The sequence below is a fragment of the Ailuropoda melanoleuca genome, chromosome 9, assembly GCF_002007445.2.
Source record: "Ailuropoda melanoleuca isolate Jingjing chromosome 9, ASM200744v2, whole genome shotgun sequence".
Taxonomy (NCBI): domain Eukaryota; kingdom Metazoa; phylum Chordata; class Mammalia; order Carnivora; family Ursidae; genus Ailuropoda; species Ailuropoda melanoleuca.
Genome location: NC_048226.1, coordinates 27,165,360 through 27,191,401, shown reverse-complemented (window position 1 = coordinate 27,191,401; position 26,042 = coordinate 27,165,360). Strand labels below are relative to the sequence as shown.

At 43.7% G+C, this 26,042-nt stretch overlaps 1 protein-coding gene across 2 annotated transcripts in view; it reads left to right on the top strand.

Moving 5' to 3' along the window:
• CYFIP1 (cytoplasmic FMR1 interacting protein 1) overlaps positions 1-26,042 on the top strand; it is a 125,851-nt gene that overhangs the window by 17,047 nt on the left and 82,762 nt on the right. For both annotated transcript variants that reach the window (XM_034667994.1, XM_034667993.1), the window contains exons 2-5: positions 23,856-23,978; positions 24,054-24,143; positions 25,353-25,430; positions 25,672-25,773. In XM_034667994.1, the coding sequence (XP_034523885.1) occupies positions 23,862-23,978; positions 24,054-24,143; positions 25,353-25,430; positions 25,672-25,773 (387 nt within the window). In that variant the 5' untranslated portion in view covers positions 23,856-23,861. The remainder of the gene's footprint in view (positions 1-23,855; positions 23,979-24,053; positions 24,144-25,352; positions 25,431-25,671; positions 25,774-26,042) is intronic.

Here is a 26,042-nt window from a genome sequence, read left to right as displayed (position 1 = left end):
CCCTCAGGCTCTCTCAGAGCTGAGCTTCCTGGTTTTTAAAGTTCCTGGTATTAAGCCCTCCTGGTTGTAATAACTTGCAAAGTTAGGCCTCTCTTGTTTTCAAAGCTAAATGTTATGGGGATTCGTCGACTGTGTGCCTGTGCACTGTACGGGGATCTGCTTCTTTCACCTTTCCATGCCCACAGTGTACCTCGCTCCGGAGGACAGTCCTGTGGGTCCATTTGGCTCTCGGCCATTTCTCTGCTCTTCTTCCCTTTTCTGTGGCTTCTTCTCTACATTTAGCTGTAGAGAATCTGTTCTGCCAGTCTTCAGGTCATTTTCTGGGTTATTCACACGATGTGGGTGTTATGTAGTTGTAGCCACTGGATGAGGTAAACTTAGGATCCTCCTACTCCACCATCTTCCCCAGAAGTCCCTTTTTAAAATTTTGACGCTATTGTAAATGGAACATTTCCTCCCTCCCTCCCTCCCTCCCTTTCTCTTTCTTTTTCTTTCTTTCTTTCTTTCTTTCTTTCTTTCTTTCTTTCTTTCTTTCTTTCTCTGTTTTATTTATTTATGTGAGAGAGCGAGCATGTGCGTGATAGAGCAAGCATGAGTGGGCGGAGGGGCAGAGGGGCAGAGGGAGAGGGAGAGGCAGACTTCCCATTGAGCAGGGAGCCCAACCCAGGGCTTGATCCCAGTACCCTGGGATCATGACCTGAGCCGAAGGCAGATGCCCAGCTGAGCCACCCAGGCACCCCTAGAATGTTTTCTTAATACATTTTTTGGTTGTTCAGCTGATTTTTATGTGTTGCATATGTGTTGTATATTGCAGTTCTGCTGAATTCATTGATTAGCTCTAACTTTATTTTGTGGAATCTTTAGGATGTTGTGCATATAAGATTATATTCTCTGCAGTTTCATGTATTATAAAGCTGCGTTGTTAGATGCATATGTGTTTGTTAAATTTTGCTGAGAGATTGGACTGTTTATTATGTTTTTAGCATTGATTTTTGTCATCAAGTCTATTTTGTCTCATTTTATCTAATATTAGTAAAGCTACTTTTGCCCACTTTTGGTTTCTCCTTACATGGTGTATCTTTTTCCATGCATTTAGTTTCACCCTGTTTTTAATTTTGAATTAAAACGTGTCTCTCATAGCATATAATTGGTTAGTTTTTAAATCATGGTGTTGATGTCTGCCTTTGGATGTCTAGTCCATTTACATTTAGTATAAATAGTTATATAGTAGGGTTTGTAGCTGCCTTTTTGTTATTTGTCTTCCTTAGATTTTCTATCGGGAGAACCTTTGGCCACAAGTGGCCTTAAGCATAGAAACTCTGCAGGAGCTAGTGGAGAACCTGCGCCACTCATGGCATGTCAGCTCTGGCTGAATTTTAGGTTATGTAATAGGATTTCAGAACGTTCCAGGGATAAGCTTTGCATTTGTATAAATTTTCTGCATTGAAGGCCTCTTAGAACATGGTCTTAAGGAAATAGGGATACGTTTTTTATCTCTTTTGGTTTGAGCCTGGTATGCATTTGTACTGTTCAGCAGAAGCCCATTAAGCATTCATTTAACTGGTTGCTCCCCCACCCGACTTTATCATGACTGCCTCGTCTGTATGCATGGGTGTGGGGATAGAAATGATGGACCTTGAACATGGCTGTCAGAGTTTTTAGTTGTGAATAAGATTACAGGGATAACTACTATGACCTAGAAACCAGAGTATTTGTGATTTGTATTTATATCTCAGATACTTCACTAACCAAACTTGTTAGATCCAGTTCTTTGCTCTCCCTTCCGTATGTTTTACTCCACAGTGGAAAAGAACCAATGCTTAAAGAGCACTGAGTTCCCTTCTTAGATCCTGATTCTATAGCCAGAATTTTGTGCCCAGAGCTAGCATGATCATTCCTTGTGCCCCTGTTGTCTTGGCAGGACAGTGGGGATGGGCATTTATTTATCTTTCAAGGTAATCTTCAGAAGAAGGGACACTCTGCTCTGAAGAACCTTATAGCCTCAAGTCAGAAGTACTGATGAGGATTTGCATTGTATTTAAATCCCTGACCTACTCAAGCTACTTATTTTAAATAATTTTCTTCATTTTCCACAAGTCCTGCCTAGAAGGGACAGTATTCACAAAACCAGTGAGCTCTAAAACCATTGATTCTTGATTCCTTGGGGGTAAGCTGTCCCCAGAGATCATTGAATAACTTAAGTATGTTAAATCAAGCAAACTTATGCATGTGCATGATAATTTCACACTCTGGAAAAGCAGTCTTGCTGCCGCTCTGGAGACCACACTGATAACACACAAGTTGTATTTTTTCCATTGTTTTGATGGACATGGGGTATGTGTATTAGTCAGGATTCTCCAGAGAAACAGAACCTATAGAAGGTGTGTGTGAGTATATATAGGGAGAAAGAGAGGGAGAGATGAATTTGTCTTAAAGAGCTGGCTCACAGAATGTGGAGGCTGGCAAGTCTGAATTCATACTAGGCAGGCTGGAGATGCAGGGAAGAGTTGATGTGGTAGCTTGAGTCCAAAGGCAGGCTGGAGGCAGAATACCTTCCTCTTTGGAGGTCCTCAATCCTCTTATGTTTTCTTTTATGGCTATCAACTGGTTAGATGATGCCCACCAACAGTATGGGGGGGTAAAATCTGCTTTTCTCAGAGTCTGCTGATTAAAATGTTAATCACATCTAAGAAAATACCTTTATAGCAATATCTAGGCTGGCATTTGACAAAAACTGAGTAATACCATAGGATAGCCAAGTTATCACATAAAGCACATTTTTTTCATTTAATTAATTATATTTAACTTTTGATTTAATTTTTAAAGACTAATTTTCATTTAATTTTTTTTTTAAAATAATTTGCCTCTTAGATAATTGCCTCTTCCAAATAAGATTGGCTGAGTGCATACTGCAAGGTAAGCCCATGCAAAAGGTGGACATGGTGGGGTGGGGAGGTCATTGCCCTCTGGAACTGCCGGCTGAGTAAAGGGAGAATCAACACTCCCCCACTGCCCTCCACCAGGAAAAGGGAACACATCCTTTCACATATGTCACTGCCAGACCATGCACATGAGATGTGGGAAGCTGTAACCTTCTCCACCTTGGTTTCCAAGACAGGTGCTGTGGTTGGAAAGATGCATTTTACTCTGAAGTGGATGCAGGTGTGTAAACCTGCCATGGGTCATAGCAGTAAGGAGCTATGGAAACACACCTCCACTCAAGCACTTATGACAGATCTGTTTTGAACATTTTTAATTCCTTTCCCCTTATGTTCATGGAAAGTTTTCAGGGGGACTATTCCATTGTTACCCTTTCTAAATAATTTAAAACTTATAAAACATTGTAAAAATAAAAACAGTACAAAGAACACACACGGAGAAAACTTTTTAAAAAATATTTTATTTATTTATTTGAGAGAAAGCGAGAGAGAGAGCGCGCATGCGCATTTACGAGCAGGGGTAGGATGAGAGGGAGAGGGAGCAGACTCCCTGCCAAGCAGGGAGCCTGATGTCGGACTCAATCCCAGGACTCTGGGATCATGACCTGAGCTGAAGGCAGACGCTTAACCAACTGAGCCACCCAATGATTTGATACATACATACACCACCCAAGTGCCCATGGAGATAACTTTTTTCTACCAATTTGAGGCCCTTTACCCTGAAACACATCAGTGTGTATTTCCTAAGCATAATGATATTCTCTTACATATGCACAGAACAATCACCAACTTCTGACCCTTTTATAGGAAGTTTGCTGACCCCTGCCCTAGAGAATTCATTACACATGTATTAATGTGCAAGAATTTTTCTCACAGTTCATGATAACAAAGATCCTGTAACCAGCCTAAGGAGACTGCGCCCAAAGCCTCTGGTGTGTTTGTTTGGTGGAATAGTATACACCTGTCAAAACACTTCAGAGCAACCTGTGATTGTGGATGCATGTTAGTGATATAATAGCAGTGAAAAAAGTCAGACAATTATATATAGCATGATAGCCCTTTTATAATGATTAAATTTATTTTTATTTTTTTATTTTTTAAAGATTTATGTATTTATTTGAGGGAGAGTGAGGTATGGAGGAGGAGGGGCACAGAGAGAATCTTAAGTAGACGCCCCGTTGAGCGTGGAGCCCTACACACAGGGCTTGATCTCATGAACCTGAGCTGAAATCAGGAGTCATGGCTTAACTCACTGAGCCACCCAGGTGCCCCTATAATGATTAAATTTAAAAAATGCCTTTTAAGAGTATGTATAGATGAGATGCCACTTGTATAAAAGAAAGTGGGGGGATCGATGTGTGGGTAGTATCTGCCATGAATCACATGCAGGTCCCTAGCTTTTGTTGTGGATGGTGGCATACCTGTGGTCATGGCATTATTAAACTTAACTAAGTTGAAAACAGGTCAGGCTCTCAGAACTATTGTGTATCTGAGGTCCAATAAAAAACTGCTACCATTAATCAATTTACTGAACTTTCTGTGGATCTCAACATTACTTTCAAGTTAGTGCTTGGGGATTAACTATTGCCTCAAAACTGTTTCTCCAGTGGGTAGTGTTTGACTTATGGTAGTGGGTCAGCAGTTTGCTGAAATGAGGGCCATGGATTAGAAACTACTTCCTTCTTTGGACGGGGCTAGCTGAGTTCTTCTGGGTAAATTTAGAAGTGAAAGAGGAAATTCCAATGGGAAAAGGCTGAAAAAGGTCAATATGATAAAGATTTAAACTGAGGTTTCAAAGGAAAATGTGACATAGAAAGGCAAGTAGCCTGATCTGGGAAAGATGTTTGCAGCAGCTTTCACATGGCTTTAATGTCTTTAATCAGTGCTATAGTGAGCGCCTTGTACATTGATAAGGAAAATGCCAACATTTCAAAGGATGAAGTACCAGGAAAACAAATCAAACTGGCAAGTCACATAAGGAAAAAAAAAAACCCAGTGGGTTACTGTATAGGAATGTATTCAACCTTAATAACAATAGCAGATATGCATATTAAAAGAACATATAGATATGGTTCCACTTACTAAATTGTAAAAATGAAAGTGATCTCTGGATGCTGTGCTGAGGCTCCAGTCTGTTGTCTGTGGGACCCTGTGGGACCCTGTGGGACTCTGTGGGAGGGCACCTCACCTGAATCTACCTGCAGCTTTTTTTTATTGAGATATAATTGACATGCAACATTATATGTACAACGTAATGATTTGATACATGCATATACTGCAAAATGATCACCACAGGCAATATCCATCACTTTACATAGTTACAGAAATTTTTTCCTGTGATGAGAACTTTTAAGTTCTCATATATGAAGAATCTTCATATATGCAATACGTTGTTATTATTAACTATAGTCACCATGCTGTATATTACAGCCGCAGGATTTATTTATTTTATAACTGGAAGTTTGTACCTTTTGACCATCTTTACCTGTGTTATGCATCCCCCAGTCCCTGACTGTGGCAACTACCAATCTGTTGTGCTATTTCTTTGAACTTGTTTTTTGTTTGTTTGTTTGTTTGCTTTTTTAGATTCTACACATAAGTGAGATTGTATGGTATTTGTCTTGGTTTATTTCAGTCAGCATAATGCCCTCAAGATCCATCCATGTTGTTGAAAATGACAGGATTGCCTTCTTTTTTATGGCTGAATAACATTCCATCGTATGTATGTACCACATCTTTCATCTGTCAGTGGACACTTAGGTGGCTTCTGTGTCTTGGCTGTTATGAATGATGCAGCAGTGGAGATGGACTGCATGTATCTTTTTGAGTCAGTGATTTTGTTTCCTTTGTTTCCTTCCACTCAGAAGTGGGATTCTTGGATCATCACTTGCAACATTGAAGATAATAGTTGGATTTAAGAATCTCCTGCAGGGATGCTCTGCCAGGAAAATCATCTGAAAACATGTTGACTTTTCTGCCTAGACAAGGTTATCTTAGGCTTTTCTCTAGAAGAGAAAATTTATTAACTTAAATGGTTAACATGAAGGGTCCGAGTTCTTGTCAAGCATTTATGAGGCTGTGTACATGAGGATGAGACTGCCATCCAGCAGGGAGGGTTCTTGGTGATGCAACTTGGGCAGGAAGCATCTAGGTCCACATTTATGGGGACTGAGCTTGAGACAGTCTAGGAGGACAGGCCTCTTGTGCATTCCTAGGGGCTGAAAACTAGTGTGTTTCCTTCCTGTTTCTTAAGTTTCCAGGCTGTGCGGGTGTTTCAGTGATGGTAGAGAAGAAATGCATGAGCTCAATGAAAGAACTGCTCTCTGCTTTTGTTCCATTGAGACTAAGAGCCAGTTGATGGTTTCACTAGCCTGGACAGATTTCCTGCAGTTCTGGAGTGGGCTAGGAGGTAGCCAGCTGTAAGAATTGGGATTTTGGTTTCCAAAAAGCTAGATCTCCCCTCTGAGTTCCCTCCCATCTTACAGAGTTGGTGTCTGTGTGGGAAAGCCTCCTGCCCATCCCAAGACCCCTTGGGATACCTGTTCCATGGGAACAGTGGTGTCACAGGGCGTGGAGGAAGACAGCAGGCTGATGTGGATACTTTCAGCCTGAATGGCTTGAACAGCAACATCCTTGGGAGAAATTGGGGAGTGGGGTGTAGGTAAGGTGGTAGCCAAGGTCAGGGTCTTGACCTCAGGCTAGATGCCATTGAGGAGCTCAGAGGGTGCCGGGTGGAGTCTGGCCCAGGGCCACACCCAATCTGAAGCCCCTAAAGGGGTGCTCCTGGAGGAGGCTGGGCTGCCACCGGGCTGCTCCAGAACCACTGGGGAGCTTTTCAGAATCCCAGTTTGTGCCCAGCTGCACCCAGACAGCTAGATGGGGATGTGGGAGACCAGGGTCCTTGCTGGATCAGAGGAAGGACAAGGAGAGAAGAAAGGACACATTCAGGTGGTGTGGTACCTGGTGAAGGTTGACCCTGCAACTTCTTTGCTTTTTGGTCATAGTCCTGTGGCTTTCTCTGCCCTTGGAGGAGAACTTAGGAAGCTGGCTTAGCACTTGTAGGTAAAGCCAGGGAGAAGCAGGCCTCATGGCTTTGATCCTCATGAAATGTTCCTGAGGTGCCCACAGGATCTGGCCCTTCAGAGCATATCACATGATACGGGGCGGGGGGGTTGAGTCAGGAATTGAGAAGGCTGAGAACGCCAGCCACAATGATGAACAGTGGTATTCCTCACCAGGTGCTTAACACAGTGCCCAGAGCTCATTGTGATGCTTGGCTCCTGGATGTGGCCCCCGCCCCGAGCACTAGAGACTGCCACAGTGGGGTTTATTCTACTAGAAAAACTATTCTCAGCTGGACATGTTCTTGTTTTCCTTTGGTGTCTCTTTTTTTTTTTTTTTTTTAAAGATTTTATTTATTTGACAGAGACAGAGACAGCCAGCGAGAGAGGGAACACAAGTAGGGGGAGTGGGAGAGGAAGAAGCAGGCTCATAGCAGAGGAGCCTGATGTGGGGCTCGATCCCATAACACCGGGATCACGCCCTGAGCCGAAGGCAGACGCTCAACTGCTGTGCCACCCAGGCGCCCCTCCTTTGGTGTCTCTTAAACGTGCACTGGATTCTATGTGAAAGATGAAGGACCATCACATTCACACGAGGAAACATCCAGTAATTAATTAGTAGAGCATGCTGCCTCTCTGGATCCCAAACCATGGAAGAAAACAACCACCCCCCCAAGGAGAGTCTGCCCAGTCTGAACATCTGTCAGATGGCACTATGTCAGGTTTTGTGGTGCTTACCTGTGGGCCTGCATTTGGCCGAGGGGCCATTTTTAGCATTTCTATTTTCCCGAGGGACCCACGTGGGGCCATGAGAGTCGGAGAGCATAGTACAGGTGTGTCAGGCTGGGCCTAGGTGTTAGGGAGCTGAGGAAGGGCAGCTGCAGGCTGTGAGGAGGGCCCTTGACTCTACCTCAGGGACTAAGACTTTACTGTAGAGTACTGGGCCCATTCTGCCTTTTATTTTTTTATTAGATGGATAATCCTTTTAATGTACTGTTGGATCCTATTAGCTAGGATCTTGTTGAGAATTTTGGCGTCCATATTCATGAGGGATATCGGTCTGTAATTCTCCTTTTTGATGGGGTCCATGCCTGGTTTGGGGATCAAGGTAATATTGGCCTCATAGAATGAGTTTGGTTGTTTTCCTTCTGTTTCTATCCTTTGAAACAGCTTCAGGAGAATAGGTATTATTTCTTCTTTGAATGGTTGGTAGAATTCCCCAGGGAATCCCTCAGGCCCTGGAGTCTTGTTTTTTGGAAGGTTTTTGATCACTGCTTCAATCTCTTCATAATTAATCGCTCTGTTTAAAAAATCAATTTCTTCCTCTTTCAGTCTTGGTAGTTTATAGGTTTCCAGGAAGGCATCCATTTCTTCCAGGTTGTTTAATTTATTGGCTTAAACTGTTGATAAAAGTTTCTAATGATCCTTCCTATTTCATTGGTGTTGGTTGTAACCTCTGCCTTTTCATTCATAATTTTATTAATTTGGGTCCTTTCTCTTTTCCTTTGAATAAGTCTTGCCAGTGGTTTATCGATCTTATTTATTTTTTCAAAGAACCAGCTTCTAATTCTGTTGATCTGCTGTACTGTGTTCCTGGGTTCTGATTCATTGATTTCTGCTCTAATCGTGATCAACTGCTTTCTTGTGCATGGGTTAGGCCTGTTCTTCTGTTCCAGCTCCAGCTTCTTGAGGTGAGAATATAAAAACTACATTTTAGATTTTTCTTATTCTTTTCCGTGAGTCTTGGATGGCTATGTATTTTCCCCTTAGGACTGCCTTTGCAGTGTCCCATAGGTTTGGACTGTTGTGTTTTCATTCTCGTTGGTCTCCATAAATTGTTTAAATTGATTTTTGATTTCCTGGTCTATCGAATCATTCTTGAGCAGGATCATTCTTAGTTTCCAAGTGTTTGAGTTTCTTCCAAATTTTTCCTTGTGATTGAGTTCCAATTTCAAAGCATTGTGGTCTGAGAATATGCAGGGAATAATTTCAGTCTTTTGGTATCGGTTGAGACCTGTTTTGTGACCCAGTATATGGTCTATTCTGGAGAACGTTCCATGTGCATTCGAAAAGAATGAGTATTCTGTTGTTCTCAGTGTAGTGTTCTATATATATCTATAAGGTCCATCTGTTCTAGTATGTTATTCAAAGCTCTTGTTTCTTTGTTGATTTTCTGCTTAGGTGTTCTCTCTATTGCTGATAGTGGAGTGTTGAGGTCCCCTACTGGAGTGTTGAGGTCCCCTACTTTTAACGTATTTTTATCTATATGTCTCTTTATTCTGGTTAAGAGTTGGCTTGTGTATCTTGCTGCTCCCCTGTTGGGGGCATAGATATTTATAATTGTCGTATCCACTTCTTGGATACATCCTTTAAGAATAATAGTGTCCTTCTGTATCTCTAACTACAGTCTTTATTTAAAATCTAATCTGTCTGATAGGAGAATTGGTACCCCAGCTTTCTTTTGAGGTCCATTGGCGTGAAAAATGTTTTTCCATCCCTTCACTTTCAGTCTGGATGTATCTTTAGGTTCAAAATGAGTCTCCTGTTGACAGCAAATGGATGGGTCATGTCTTTTTATCCAATCTGCAACCGTGTGGCTTTTTATGGGAGCATTTAGGCCGTTCATATTGAGAGTGATTATTGAGAGACATGATTTTAATGATGTCATGTTGCCTGTAATGTCTTTGTTTCTATAGATTGTAAATTTCTGTTCTGTATCCCTCTTGGGGCCTTTTAGTTGTATAGAACCCTCCTTAATATCTCCTGTAGCGCTGGTTTCGTGGTTACGAAATTGGTCAGTGTCTGGCGATTCTGGAAGGTCCTTATCTCTCCATCAATTCTGAATGACAGCCTTGCTGGATAAAGGATCCTTGGGTGTATGTTTTTCTCTGAAAGAGCTTTAAAAATGCCCCCCCCCCAACCCTTTCTCTCATTCCAGTTCTGTGTAGACAGGTCTGACGTAATTCTGATACCTTTGCCTTGGTACGTGAGAAATTTCTTTGCCCTGGCTTCTTTCAATACTGTATCCTTGGATCTAATATTTGCGAATTGCTCTATGACGTGACGTGGCGTAGGTTTGTCATGGTTGAACTTGGGAGTGGTCTGCTCTGTCTCTTGGACATGAATGCTTGTTTCCTTTGCTAGATTAGGGAAGTTTTCACTACAATTTGTTCAAATATCTCTTCCAGACCTCTCTCTTTCTCCACCCCCTCGGGGATGCCGATGATTCTGATATTGGAAATTTTCACTGAGTCAGTAATCTCCTGTAACCTACATTCTTGAGATTGGATTTTTTTTGAGCCAAGTTTCTGTTTTAACTTTCTCTCCTACCACCCCATCCTCCAATTCACCAATTCGTTCTTCTGCTTCATTCACCCTGGCCGTCAGAGCATCTAGTGTTGATTGAATTTGATTCATAGCATTTTTAATTTCTGCCAGATTCGTTCTCATTCCCACCCTTAGAGATTCTATATTCTCATTAATATTTTCGTTAATACTTTTTTCAAGTCTACACATCATCTTGACCATTGTTACTCTGAACTTCATTTCTGTTAATTTGGTTATATCCATATCCATCAGTTCTGTGCCAGAGGCCACAGACTCATTATCTTTTCTTTGCTGTGGGGGATTTCTCCTTCTCATCATTCATAGGAGTAGAGGTTGCGGGGCTGTCCAGAGCTCAAATTATTGACCAGGACCCAGGCAGTGTGCACTTGTTTTATCGGGACCTTAGGGATGTGGGCTTCTTGATTTTTCAGCCTGCCTTCTGGGGGAGGGGCCTGCCACGCTGATACTCAGGCAACCCTGTTTGGGTAGAGTCGCCCTGTCCCCTGTGAGGGGGGATGGGGTTTGGCACAATGTGAGCTGGTATTTCCGGGCTTTTGTTCTCTGGTGGCTTTCCCTGGCGGTTTTCTGTGGCTCTTCTGAGAGTCAGAGCAGCAGTGGCCGAATACTCGTCTCTGTCTCAGAACAGAGCGATCGCAGTCCGCTCTCCACTGAGTTCTCTTGGCCTCTTTAACTCTGTTTCTGTTGGTGCTGCTAAAAACCCTGCAGTGTCCTGTTTTGTGCACCCCACAGCCAGTGTCCCAGCCCTCACTTCCAGCGCCGGCACATCTCTGTCCTTTGTGTTTCTAACACTGCCAGCCGTCCCCCCTCCCCCGTTCTCGCGTACACTCCTGGGCTCTCTGTTTCAGTGTGGTTGGAGTGCACTCCAGAGCGCCGGTTGTCAGTCTGGACGTGCGCGTGCTCCCGAGCTCCCAGTTTCAGTCTACTTCCAGTGAGCACTCCGGAGCTCCAGTTTTCAGTCTGGTCGCACGCACGTTCCCCGGCTCACGGTCCCAGTCTGCTCTCTTGCGGGTGCCGATCTGTCAGCGAGTCCATCCCGCTCCCCAGTGCAGGTGGCTACTGCTTCCCGGCGCCCGTGCACGGCAGCTCCCTCCCCCTTCCGTTTATCTTCCCTTATCTGGGTGCAGTTTCATGGCTCCCTGCATCATACATGAATATTCAGTGCTGGAGATGTTCATTTGTAGAGATCCAGATGTATCTTCCTGCGTCTCAGGCTGATTCCGTGGATGTTCAGGCTGGTCTGGAACCTATCCAGCTCGACTCAGGGGACCAGCTGAAAAAGGGCACCCCTACTCCTCCGCCATCTTAATTCCTCCCTCCTTTTTTGTAGATTTCTCTGCTAAATGAGTTGCTCCCAAGCAGAGTCTAGATGCTCAGGCACCTAATTTGCTTAGGACAGAAAATCTATTCTGCCTTTTATTGATTGATTAATTTAGCATCAGAGTAGTTTCTTCATACAAATCTCAAGAGACCTACCAGTATATAGCTAAAAGCGGGGATTCTTTTCTTTGGTTTCATAGAACATGGTTTGAAAGGCACAGCTGAAGTTAGCAGTAGCCAGTGCAAATGTGAGCAGAAGAGTAACATGGTCAGAGTTGTACTTTGTACAGGTAAAAGAAGTGAAAAAGGCGAGTGACAGACATGAGTGCAGTTTTGGAGTGCTCCAGACTAGAGAGGGCCTGGTCCAACAGAGTGGGACAGTAGCAGGAAATTGCAGAGGGAAAGAGGGGCTCAGGATACTGACAGACAGCTCTTATCTTGTGAAGACCCCATGGCACTGGAGACCAGTGTCCTGGAGGGGGGAGCCCAGAGATACAAGATTTCCCAATGGACTCCATCTCACACTTCACCTTGTGTTTGATTTTATTTCTCTGTCAATGCATCATTTCTTTTGAATTGATTGTAAAAGAGACTAGTGTTGCTTTTGAGAACGAATTTGAAGTTTTTGTGCATTAAAACAATTGAGTTTCTTCAGCACTCAAGCTTGGCTAGAAAATGATGTTTGGTTTTTAATTAGGAACTTTTTGCCTGGTGATCACAGCAGTCCCATCCCCACCCTTCCATCTCCCCTCTTAATGTGGAGAAATAAGTCGGAATCCATGCTAGTTGGTGATACAGAAAAGCACATTGTTTTATTTTTAATTTTTGATTTTTTTCTTTCCATGTTTTTATTTAAATTCCAGTTAACATACTGTGTACATTTAATTTCAGGTGTACAATTTAGTGATTCAGCACTTACATACATCACAAGTGGGTTCCTTAATTCCCATCACCTATTTAACTCATCCATCCACCCACCTCCCCTCTAGCCACCCTGAGTTTGTTCTTTACAGTTAGAGACTGTTTCTTGGTTTGCCTCCCCCACCCACCCCGTGTGTGTTTGTTTCATTTCCTAAATTCCACTTATGAATGAAATCATACGGTATTTGTCTTTCTCTGACTGACTTGTTTCACTTAGCATAATACCCTCTAGCTCCATCCACATGTCATTGCAAATGCCAAGATTTCATTCTCTTTTGTGGCTGAATAATATTCCATTATATGCATATGTGACACACACACACTTCTTTATCCGTTCATCAGTCAGTGGACATTTGGGCTTTTTCCATGATTTGGCTATTGTAGACAATGCTGCTGTAAACATAGGGGTGCATGTATCCCTTCAAATTAGTATTTTTGTATCCTTTGGGTAAATACCTAGTAAGGCACATGGTTTTAAAATGTGGGAGAGAAGGGCAAGGTTCAACAAAATATGCTTCTCTTCCTCACATGATTTATTTTGCATGTGAACAGATTGCACAAAAATATTGGACATTTCTACTTTTCTGGGAAGTACCTTTATTTGCATATAGAAGAGGAAGAAAATTAGCGATCATCTTACACACATTAGCAGAATTGTTTCATAGTTTTTTGTTTGGTTATGTTGTGGAGTTTGGTGAGCAAAATACTTTTCAATTTGTAAAATAAAAGTTTAGAAATACTGAGAAGACTCCTCTTGGTCATGTTGCCTCAGGGTAAATCAACACTTGCACAACACTCTCACTGTGGGCGCCACAGGCAGCACACTTGAATGGGCACCAGGATGATCAGTGCTGCATTTTCCTGCCTGTGGTTTCACCATGTTTTGTAATCTTGGTGTTGAGCTTCCCTGACAGTTTCTATTTTAAACAGTGATTATTCCTTTCAGTGCCTGTGCAGAGCTCCCACTTGTTGGCTCTTGGATAGGACGCACCTTCCCTTGGCTTGTGTCTGACACTGGGCCACACTCCTTGCAGGTGCCCCCTACGGGACGCTCTGGGTCCCAGTCTGTGCTGGACTCTGACCCCCTGTGTGCGTGGTGTCAGCGCTGCTGCTCTTGCCTCTCAGCTTACCCCCGAGTCCCCAGCTTCTGGCCTCTGAGTTGGTGGCCCAGTGCTTCATTCCTTCCTTGGTGCATCCAGTGCTAACTGTGCTACACATACCACTGCCTGCCTCTCCAGGGCTTTGGGATCAACTTTTAGTCCTGTTTGTGAACTAGGTTAGCTGCCACTGTATCTTACTGATAGTGAGACCCAGCCCAGTCTGGTTCCTGGCCCTTGGAAGCTTAATATTTATTAATAGGCGTGTACCTAGTGTAAGAGTTTTAATTTCATTTCTGTTTTTGTGGACAGTAATTTATCTAGGTAAGACCTTGCCTTGATCAAAGTTATGGATCTGTGGAACTTGTGCTGAGTTCCTTTGTGAGTATGTGAGACCTGCTGGAGTCAAGTGTTTGATTTGCTAAAGATTTAAATGTAGAGGCTGTATTAAAAACAGAAGTAACCAGAATCAGTTTGCTTACTGTTTACGTTTTGAGCTGTTTCTCTTGGTGTTTTTCAGCCATCCTTCTAAATGAGGCCCCTCCTCAAGCTGATTACATCGTCTCTAGGTTCAACCTTTATTGGCATTTATTTTCTTTTGCTCATCACTTTTATTCTTTTTCACTAGTAGATGAATGTCCTTTCTTCCAAATACATGCACATGATTTCACCCAAAAGTGTTTTCAAATGTTTTTCGTTTCCAGAATAGTGCTAGGGGAATGGTGCTAGAACAGAAATACAGCTCTATGGTGATAGAAGTTTATCCTCTCATCTGCTAAAACAATGAGGCCCCCCTTCCGTGGTTGCTTCCTAACACCTGCACTCACCTCTGTGAAACTCACTTTGTTGACCTCTTTGTTTGCCTCTGGTCTTTACCCAAGTGGACACAGTGCCTGGTGATGGTGATTTTGTCCCTGCTCTGGTTGTGGGGCCTCTGAGCCTTGCTCTGCTCATCTGTTAAGGTGTGGTAGCCCCATATTGAGGGCAGCTGAGGGGACAACTTGTTGAGATGTCAGGGTGAATCTGAGGCTGAGGGGCAGACTTTGCCAGGTGAGGGAGAAAGGAGGTCAGCACCTGTGGGGCCTTCAGCACGTTGTGGGCACTGCCTTTCCAGCAGGCAGCTGTGAGGCCCTCCACCCTAGTGTTGGGAACCCCAGCCTCCTGTCTACATTTACTTGCTTGACCCCTACCTAGGGTCCCCTGATGTTCACCTGTGGGGGCCACCTGAGGTGCATGGGGCATTATCCTTGGGCTCTAGCTCCAGGTGGGAAATGAAAGGAAGGGATGTCTTAGTTTGCTGTGCTCAGGAGCTCCACTGGCAGTATTGTTGAGGCGGTGCAAGGGGGATTTATGCATTCCAGTGTGGTGGTCTGTGTCACAGTGGGAGAGGGGAGTCTGCAGTTAGATAGAGTCTTATGGAGGCAAATGCCAGCAAGATATTGAAGACCCTGCCCTGTACAGACCTGAATATCCATTCTGCGTGAGTCTCTTCCTGGTAGTGAGCAGCCAGCCTATGGTTGCTTGACTCCCACCTGAGGTCCCCTGTGTCCCAGGAGTGCCTCACCTAAGGGTAGGGAATATGGGGCATGGGAGGAAGAAATAGCCAGCTGGGGTCTCACTGGGCTGAGAGTGTTCTAGTGTGTCACAGCACAGCCTTCCCTCCCCTCCCCTCCCCAGCTCCCCTTCTCTCCAGTTCAACCTCCTGGGCATGTGGTCCACATTCCAGGGTCATGCCATGGACACAGGCTGAGTGAAAGAATAAGCTGAGTAAGTGGGGCACATAGCATAGTGGGCAGGGTTCCCTAGTTCAGACCACTGACCAGCTCTCACCCACCAACGGTGAAAATGCTGAGTAACTATCTAGAGCATAGGTATCGCCTGAACCAAGGGGGTCCCTGTGAGTGATTCAGGGGTATTTGAACAGTCACTGGAAGAGCAACAAAGTACGTTCAGTATGTCCTTTGAAATCTTTATTTTAAAAATTGTTAAATTTACAAAGTCAGTTGATGGTTTGTTAAAATGGCAGTTTTATAATTTGACAAGCTGTAGAGCTTGGAGACAAACTTGAGGGCTGGGAACTACTGCCAATAGAGATTCAGTCAATGAGGAAAAGCCCGGTTGGATATTGTTTGATGATGTAAACCATGGAGAGTGCCTTATTTGCAGTTAGTTTTCTGCGAGGGGGTGGGTGTGGGGGCTCACACGCCAGAAGTGCCTCATTCTTTGAGAATGAGGTTCAAGTGGTCCACTGGCCTTTGTTTTACCCCTAGCCATCTGCTTTTTCTGCACTGAGCATGTATTGTTTCATGATCAAAAAATACCAGCACATGATGGATTTTAGCAGCCAGTCGGTGCAAGGGCATATGGACCCTGTTGGGGTAATTCTCAACTCGTTCTTAGTTCTATGTTAGTTTGCCTGGGCTGCCAGAACAAGTACCACAGACCAGGTGGCTTAAGCAACTGAAATGTATTGTCTCACAGTTAATGGAGGCTGAAAGTTTGAGATCAAGGTGTCAGCAGGGTTGGTTCCTTCCAAGGTCTCTCTCCTAGACTTGCAGGCGGCTGCCTTCTCTCTCTGTTCCCACATGCTCCTCGCTTTGTGCTTGTGGTCACAAGCCATCCTGCTGTGACCAGGCCCCAGCTGATGTACATCTCTGTACGTGTTCATGTAAGCTGAACTGGTGAAGACAGAAATGTGATGGAGTTGTTAAACTGTAAATTCCCGCCTGGCAGCACTGGTAGGGTTGAGCACCAGTCCAGATAAGTCATTTCATGATGCTTCTGGGCACTGGCATTGTGGAAGCTGCTTACATAGGCTCGTCACTCCTTCAGGTGCAGTGGAGGCTCTGCCCCTCGGGTCATGCAGTGACTAGGCAGACGAGGGGTCCTTATCTTGGGTATACAACACAGGCTTTGTGGGGGCTGGCAGCAGCATGGGCAGTGAGCAGGGACAGGGACCAGAGACCATGAGGCAGATGTCACGCTGGGAGGAAACCCCAGTGGGCCTGAGGGGATGAGGTAGGAAGGGGCAAGTTCCTGTGGCCAGGTTGTTGCAGAGTGGTTGTAGTGAGCATGGACTTCGTTTCTTGAGCGGTGTGATGCCCACGATGAGCATAGGGTTTGTTGGTGGCAGTTAGAGATGGAGAAAAGTAAATGGACTTGAAAGAAATCCTGAAGGTAGAATTGTGAGGTGTCAAAAAAACAAGTCCGGACAGAGACTTTGGAGACTTGGACCCAGAGCTGAGTATTCCCAACTTTCCTTGATGTGGTTGAGGCAGAGGCAATGCAGAAACGCATTTGTGGAAAATGCACAGGATGGAGAGACATGGGAGTGTTTGTGGGGCCCTGGGATTGTGTGTGTGTGTGTGTGTGTGTGTGTGTGTGTGTGTTCGTGGCAACTGCAGGGCTCCACATGGCAGAGTGTTTGTTGGGGAATGTTTATGACCAAAAAAAATGAAATATGAAAATGTGACAAATGGGGAAGAACAGCAGTGACCTACAGCCCGGCCTTGGCCAGTGGTCCACAGAAAGCTAAAAAGGTGCTGCACAAAGATGTTCAAAAACTTGAACATTTTTACGGAAGTTGGAAGAAAAAAGCAGCTTACAAAACAGCATATGTCATATTATCTTCTTTTTGTTGGGGGGGTGGGGAGATTATGGTGTTTTTTTTTCTTTTCCACATTTTCTGATTTATATACAGTAAATATTGCTGTTTTTTTGCTCTTGATTTTTAAAAATTGTAACATCAAATTTGCCATTTTGAACATTTTTAAGTGTACAGTTAGTTCAGTGACATTGAGTGCATTCACAGTGTTGTACAACCATCACCACTGTCCTCTCCAGAATTTTTCCCATCTTCCCAGATGGGAACTTTCTGCCTATTAAACACAAACTCCCCATTTCCAACCCCCGACAACCACTATTCTACATTCTCTCTGACTCAGACTACTCTAGGTACCTAACCCAAGTGTAATCATACATTATTTGTCCTTTTGTGACTGGTTTATTTCACTCAGCATGATGTGTTCAGGGTTCATCCATGTTGTAGCCTGTGTGAAAATTTCCTTCCTTGTTAATTATATCTCATCGTGTATATGTACCATACAAATATTGCTATTTTTATATAGAAAAGTGTCCTTAAATACTGATTTGGATTAAGTCGAGCATTTATCTTTTTCCTTGGATGTGACCTAAGTGTTTCCCTAACCTTGTCTGTGAGCCTCCTGCACTGCCCCTTCCCCACTGAAGGTGGCCTCTCTTGAGCAGAGGAGAGGGAGGAAGAAGAGTCCTATGCGTGTTGGGCAGAGGCCAAGGTTGGTCCCATGCGCAGTGTGGTTGTCCCAGGTGGTGGGCCTGACTGTCACGTTTTCTCATTGACCAATTGCACCGGTGGCGTGAGGTCGTGGAAGGACTGCGGGAGCTCCCGGGCCTCTCCTGGCACGGCATGGTTTCTGGCCATGCAAAGGGCCAAAAGTGGCACTCAGGGCTGGATCCATAGGAAGCACGTCATTTGGCAGCCCGGTGCCTTGGAAGCCATCACTGCTCTGCAGGGCAGTGGCCAGGGCGACGACCAGCCCTTGCTACTCAGTGCTTTGCTATCCTGGGCATCTTCTTTCATAAGTATGCAGAACAGGAAGTCCTGATGATGGAAGTTTTTAAAAGGCCATTTTCCTTGTTTACAAAAGGACCAGATATTTTGAAAAATTATCTGCTACATTTTATATTTATAGTTAGAAACATACAGAGTAGATCTGTTGTCAAGAGGAGTTTTGCGTAAATGCCAATTAGGCCCACTAGGTCCCGGTATTCAGTTCCCCTGTGTTCTGGCTGATTTCCTGTCAAGGACAGAATTGTTGCTGTCACCAGTGCACTTGTGGATTTACTTCTCCTTTCAGTCCTGTTGGTGTTGGCTTGGTGTAGTCTGAAGCTCTCTCTTACTAGATGCATCCACACTGAGCATTGTTCTGTCTCCTTGGTGAATGACCTTCTGTCATTATTGGTCCACCTCATTATCCCTGGTATTTTTCTTGCTCTGAAGTTTACTACTCGCGTGGCCACTCCAGCTTCCTTTGGACCGGTGCTTGCACAGTTTATCTTTTCCCCTTTTACTTTCAACATATGTCATTATATTCGAAGTGAGTTTCTTATAGCTGGGATATAGTTAAGTCAGGACTGTTTCATCCTTTTGACAATCTCTGGCTTTTAGTGTGTTTAGACTTTTTTTTTTTTAAAGTTTCCTCTTCTTCTGGGATCCCAATTATTCTAATATTGTTTCACTTTATGATATCACTTATTGCTCAGATTCTCCTCTTGTGATCCAGTAGTTGTTTTTCTCTTTTTCTCAGCTCCTTTATTCTCCATCATTTGGTCTTCTATTACATTAATTCTCTCTTCTGCCCCATTTATCGTAGCAGTTAGAGCCTCCATTTATTATTGCATCTCATTAATAGCCTTTTTTATTTCAACTTGGTTAGATTTCAGGTCTTTTATTTCTCCAGAAAGGGATTCTCTGGTGTCTTCTATGCTTTTATCAAGCCCTGCTAGTATCTTTATTATTGTTATTCTGAACTCTAGTTCCGACACCTTACTTATGTCCATACTGATTTAGGACCCTGGCAGTCAGTACTGCCTCTTGTCTTTTTTGAGCTGAGTTTTTCTGTCTTGTGATTCTTGTGGAAAGTGGTCGCTTTTCTACTTGTAGAGTTGCAGCTATTCTTTTCTTCGTTCTCAGTTCTTTTCTTAGTTCTTCAGTTGAGTTCACAGGTGTTCAGAATGATTTGATAGCTATCTAGCTGAATTCCTGGGACCAGACGTAACGAAGGCCTCCTACTCCTCTGCCATCTTGGACTATCCTTTTTTTAAGTTTTATTTACTTATTTCTTTATTTAGAGAGAGAGAGTGAGCAGGGGTAGGGGTAGAGAGAGAAGAAGAGGGAATCTCAAGCAGACTCCCTGCTGAGCGTGGAGCCCAATCCCACTGGGGCACTCAGGCGCCCCTGTTTAGACTATTCCTGATCAAGTAATTACTGACATGTTTGGATATCACACACACACACTTTTTTTTTTGTCTTATAAACAGTAGAAATTTATTTCTCACAGTTCTGGAGGCTCAGAAGTCTGAGATTAGGGTGTCACGGTCCCAGTATTGTCTTGTTTGGTGTGGGTCTGTATTTTCTGATTTTTAATAAGAAATATGTATTTGGGGCTTTATCTGTTTCTGACAGAGAGCTCCTAAAACCCTTACAGTTTCTTAAGTGGTAAGGAAGATATCGATACTCATAACAAACCCCTTTCAACCACACCCGAGTTTATGGTAATGAGGTGACTTTTGGAAAGCCCCTTAAGAAGGGGGCTGGTTGTCAGGAGACCCAGCATTTGATGAGAGGGTTGGAACTTTCCATCTCACCTTCCTGACCTTGGAGGTTAAATCCTTTGCCCATGGCCAGTGATTTAATCAGTCATTCATGCTCATGTAAGGAAGCCCACAACAGGGTTCAGAGAATTTCTGGATTGATGAAATACATGGATGTTTGGGAATACTGTAGAGCACTCAGAGAGGGCACAGAAGTTCAGCACCCTTTCCCCATAACTTGCTCTATGCCTGTCTTCCATCTGGCTTTTCCTGAGTTACATTATTTGTAATAAGCTGGTAATCTAGTAAGTAGAACATTTTCCTGAGTGTTCTGTGAGCCACTCTGGCAAATTAATAAAACCCAAGGAGAGGGTTTTATTGTGGGAACCTCTAATTTATGGCTGGTTGGTCCAAAGCACAGGTGACAACCTGGACTTTTGGTTGGTATCTGAAGTGGAGAAGGGGGCAGCCTTGTAGTACTGAGTCCTTAACTTGTGGGATCTGATGCTATCTGCAGGTAGATAGTGTCAGAATTAAGCTGAATTGTAGGACACCCAGTTGGTATTCAAGAATTACTTGGTGGTGTGGGGAAAAAAGCCACACAGTGGAATTGGTCACAGAATCAGAGGACCCTTTTCCAGGTTGCAGACACCAACTTCTCATTATGTCCTTAAATAGCAGAAAGAGGATCCCTGTGTTTTTAATTGGTCTGCTTCCTTTTCCTGCCTTCTGTTAGGTTGTCTGAACATTTTTAGTATTCCATTTTAATTTATTATGTATGATCTTTTCATAAGTTATATTGCTTTTTATAGTTTTTTTTTTAATTGGTTGCCCTGGGGATTATAAAAGACATGCTTAACTTTTCAGTTTACTTCAAATCAATATTTCACTAGTTCAAGTGGAATGTAGAAAATTTACACCATGTTAGGTCCTTTTGCCTCCCCTCTAATGTCATAGTTCTCTTACATATTACATTTATAGTTAGCAAAACCCTATTAGACAGTGTTTTAATTTTTGCTTTCAAACCCTAAAGAGCTGTGGAGGAAATAGTCTATTCTCTTTGCTATCTGTTTAACCTTTGGATTGCTTTTGCTTTGTTCTGTGTCCCAAGTCCTTCTGATATTACTTCCCTTTTATTTATTCCCTTATTTCATCTTCATTCCTGAAGGATATTTCACTTGATGTAGGATTCTGTGTTGACACTCCTTTCAGACTTAAAAAGTGTCATTCTACTTTCTCAGGTCTCCTTGGTTTCTGAGGAGAAATCCACAGTCATTCAAATTGTTGTTCTGTAGGTAATAAAGCATTTTTTCTGTTTCCGAGATATTTTTTCTTTTTCTTTTTTTCACCAGTAAATTTTTTAAAAAAATTTGAGTACAGTTGATACACAATTTTGCACTAGATTTCAGGTGTACAGCTTACTGATTTGACATGTTTTTACATTATTCTGTGTTTGCCACAAATATAGCTACCCTCTCTCCTGATACATCTCTATTACGGTATTATTGACTATTCCTTATGCTGTGCCCTGTATTCCTGTGACTTATTCATTCAAGGTATTTTTTTTTCTTTGCTTTAGTTTATAACAGTTTGACTGTGCCCTGTATTCCTGTGACTTATTCATTCAAGGTATTTTTTTTTTCTTTGCTTTAGTTTATAACAGTTTGACTATGATGCGTCTGGTATGGATTTCTGTGGGTTTTTCCTATTTGGGATCCATTAAGCTTCTTGAATTCATATACAAGTGTTCTGCCAAATGTAGGAGGTTTTTAGCCATTGTTTTCACCCACTTTCTGCACCCTTTGCACTCTCATGACACAAATATTAGACCATTTCTCTTGTACCAAAGGTCCCCTGAGTCTCCTAATTTTTTTTAACCTTTTTTCTGTTTCTCAGATTAGATAATTTCTTTCTTTCTTTTCTTTCTTTTTTTTTTTTTTTTAAAGATTTTTATTCATTTATTTGACAGAGATAGAGACAGCCAGCGAGAGAGGGAACACAAGCAGGGGGAGTGGGAGAGGAAGAAGCAGGCTCATAGCGGAGGAGCCTGATGTGGGGCTCGATCCCATAACGCCAGGATCACGCCCTGAGCCGAAGGCAGACACTTAACTGCTGTGCCACCCAGGTGCCCCTCAGATTAGATAATTTCTATTGTTCTAAGTTCACTTAATCTTTCCTTTGCTTTTGAGCTCATGTAGGAGGGGGTTTTAAATTTTTAGTATGGTATTTTTTAGTTTTAAAATTTCTAGAATTTTTATTTGGTTCTTTATATGGTATCTTTGTTTTCCTGGCTTTCAATTTTTTTCTTCCAGTTTGGGAGTGTTGTCATTGTTTGTTAGAGCATTTTTGTAGTCATTGCTTTAAACTCTGGTACATAATTGTAATATCTGTGTTCTTTCATTGTCAGTATCTGTTAATCATCTTGTCCTATAGGAGTTAAGACATTCCTAGTTCTTTGTGCGCTGAGTAGTTTGGGCTGCAACTGGACATTTTGGATATTATGAAATGGGGCTCTGGGTCTAAGTCATAGGAGAATGCTGATTTTTTATTTTAGCAGGTAAGCTACCTGGTTCAATTTAGACTGTGGTTTTAACCTGCCTTCTCTGGGGTATGATTCAGTGTCAGTTCTGTTCTCAGAGCCTCCAACGTGCCATTTGGATCTGTCCCAAGAGTGTCTCCTGTGGCCATCTGGGAGCTGCCTGTGGTCTCAGGGATTGGGGTGTGAGAGGATCAGTTTCATACACATCCAGCTTGGGGGTGGGCCCAGAGTTCATGAGCAACTTTATGGGCTTGCTCTTCTGAGATTCTTCCTCTCCACACTGTCCCTGGGGCTTTCCGGTGCCCTGGGGTTCCCTTTTTCATTCTTCAGCCAGTAGTTGGGGGTTTAGTAACTCGCTCCACCATGTACTTCTACACCCGCACCTTGTCTGGCGCCCAATGTTGGGAGGAGCAACTGGGTGTTTCTTCCATTTAGTGTTCTCACCAGCCTGCCTGCTGCTCTTTCCTTCTCACAACACATGTGTCCTGTCTGGGGTCAGAGCTTCTTGGTGTGTTGCATCTGGGGATGGAGCTACTACTCCCTGTATCTCATCTAGGATCCGAGCAACATTCAGCAGGAGGCAGGCTGGTGTGTGCTGTTTCCTCTCCCCTGGAGCTGGCACAGATGTGTTTAGATGACGTCCACCTCCATTTCTGTGCTTCCCTGCACTGGCCTTGGAGTTCGTGCTTTCAGTCCTTTGCTAACAGCCCCCTCCCTGTTTCATGTTGTCTCTTGGCCCTCACCTTAGTAGTCTCTACAGGCTGTCCTGGAGGAAAGGCTCTGACCTTTTCCATCTCTATCCTTAGTGTGTAACCTTGCTTAGAGGAACCAACTGGGAAGTGTCTGTATGCAGGGAAGCACTGTTGCCCCCTTGGAGGCTGTGCTGGCTTCCTTGGGGCAGACATAGTATAGAAGAGGACATTCCCTCCTCTGGCCCCGTCAGACCCTGGGGGTCTGGGGGCTGTCAGACCCTCCCAGAGAGCCTACCAGGGACAATGGCTCCAAGGTGGGAAGGGTGACAGGAAGTAACAGTATGTGTGGTGGTCCACGTACCCTGCACTGTGACACTCCTGGAGGCCTGGAGAGGCTACCTCATGAGTCCTTTGCCAGCAAGCCCTAGGAGAGATGCCAGACACTAGGGATTGGCCATGATCACCTCAGCTATCCCCATCACCCTCAAGAGAGGGGTCAGGCGAGTGGGGGTCTGCTTTCTCCACCTTGGAATGATTCAGAGTATCTCCACCCTTCCTCACAGCACAGGCGGCTTTGTGTTTTGTTTTAGGCCAAGATGGCGGCCCAGGTGACACTGGAGGATGCACTATCCAATGTGGACCTCCTGGAAGAGCTGCCTCTGCCTGACCAGCAGCCCTGCATTGAGCCCCCACCATCCTCACTGCTCTACCAGGTTTGTGCTGGGTGGCAGTGGGGTGCACTGCCTACAGTGCTGACCTCCACATGATGGTTTTTCTCTTCCTTTCAGCCAAATTTCAACACTAACTTTGAAGACAGAAATGCATTTGTTACGGGTATTGCAAGATATATTGAACAAGCGACTGTCCATTCTAGCATGGTAATTCCTTCTGCATGCTTTTATTTTACTTGGGGGAATAGTACCTATGATGGCAAATGTACACTTTTTTGATGTTATCCTGATATGATATGTAGTAAGGAAAAAGAGAAGAAAGTGGATGAAAATGTCTTATGTTTTTAGAGAAGGCTTTATTTTTATTATAAAAATAATACACCTTCTTTCTGAAAAGTGAGCATCTGTGACCCAGAGAAAACCTTTGTCAGCATTTAGAGGGAGTCCATTCTCTGTCATTATTTATACCTGTACTCATGCACGCAGTTATACACTCAAGTGTGATTCACATTGCATGAATGAATTGCATTGTATTAGGTATTTTATTGATTTCATAAACTCTTCATATGTCATTAAAATGTTCCAGATAAAGTAATTTTTAATAGTTGTGTAGTCCCATTTTGTAAACTTCCTCAGTTTAATTATTTTTGCATGTTTAGTTAGTTTCCCTTTTTTCTTTGTAATAAAAAATGTAGTGATGAATATCATTCCAAACACATCATTATTCCCATTGGCTGGATTTGTAGAAGTGAAGTTACTGGATCAAAAGTTGTAAACATTTTAAAGCATCTTAAGAGCATGATGAAATTGTAGTTGACATTTTTAGAACATCTCTGCACTTCTTACCGTTTTTACCAAAGAAAACAATGTGAAAGGAGTAGACACTAAAGCAGTTTAAAAACGATGGCAGTCTTCTTTGCATGGATACTCTGTCTGGATTTTAAGTGCTGCAGAAATACTTCCAGCTTTTCCTCCCCTGCACTAGGGATGATAGAGCTGCCTCAGTCTTATGAGCCCAGAGACTCTCTGTAGCCTGGCGTAAGGCCTTGAAGACCTTGTGCACATCTGCCCTATACTGGCCCCTGTTCCCAGTTTCAGGTCTGCACTGCCAGCAGGTTGTTGAGGTATGAGTGGAGTTGAGGAATAGTGGCTGTGGCAGCTGCCCTGGGCTGTGCTGGCTCCTCTCCAACCAGCAGAAGCCATGGGAGTGTTTGGGTGGTCATTACGGCCACAGTGCTGCACTGCAGCATCACCGGCTTCTTAGCGGCTGTCTCGTGGCATGCAGGTCTTGGTACTTGTCTGTCCCTCTAAGTGAGAGTCAGGATAGTTTATGCCTCTGGATTGTAGCCACGTGGCGTCTCCTTTTTTATGATTGTTTTCCTGCTTGTCTTTGATTTGCCCTGTGTACCCTTGCAGAATGAAATGCTGGAGGAGGGCCAAGAGTACGCGGTCATGCTGTACACCTGGAGGAGCTGCTCTCGGGCCATCCCACAGGTGCCCCATCCCAGCCGGGCCTCACTCCATCCCTGCCGGCCATGCCACCCCACCCCCAAACAGACAACGCTTCCACCCTTCTAGTCCCCCCATCTCAGCCAGACCACACCCCCACCACCAGCCCTGCCCCCCACCCCCACCCCACAGTGGGCTGGGACTGCCAGCTCTGCCCTAACAACACCCTGCCCTCTCACTTCTAGCTAAGTTGAAGCCTCTTTATGTCATATTTGTTTATTCCTAGGTGAAATGTAACGAGCAGCCTAATAGAGTGGAAATTTATGAGAAAACCGTAGAGGTCCTGGAGCCTGAGGTCACAAAACTGATGAATTTTATGTACTTCCAGGTAAAACAGTGAAATAATCCTAGGAGTTTAATGCAGAGGAATAGGAATTTGGCCCACTCTCACCTATCACCATGACTTACTAAACAAAGTGCATGTGAATTAAAACAACCGTAACAGCTTCTGAGACTAAAAGGAACAAAGCCTTTGTCAGTCTAAAGCTTTCCTGGCCCTTCCAGAATAAATACCTCTTTTGTGTTTCACTTCTCTTGTCTCTTTGAGAGTAAATTTGTATTTCCTCCATGAAGACTTCTGTCAGTTCCAAATGTGTT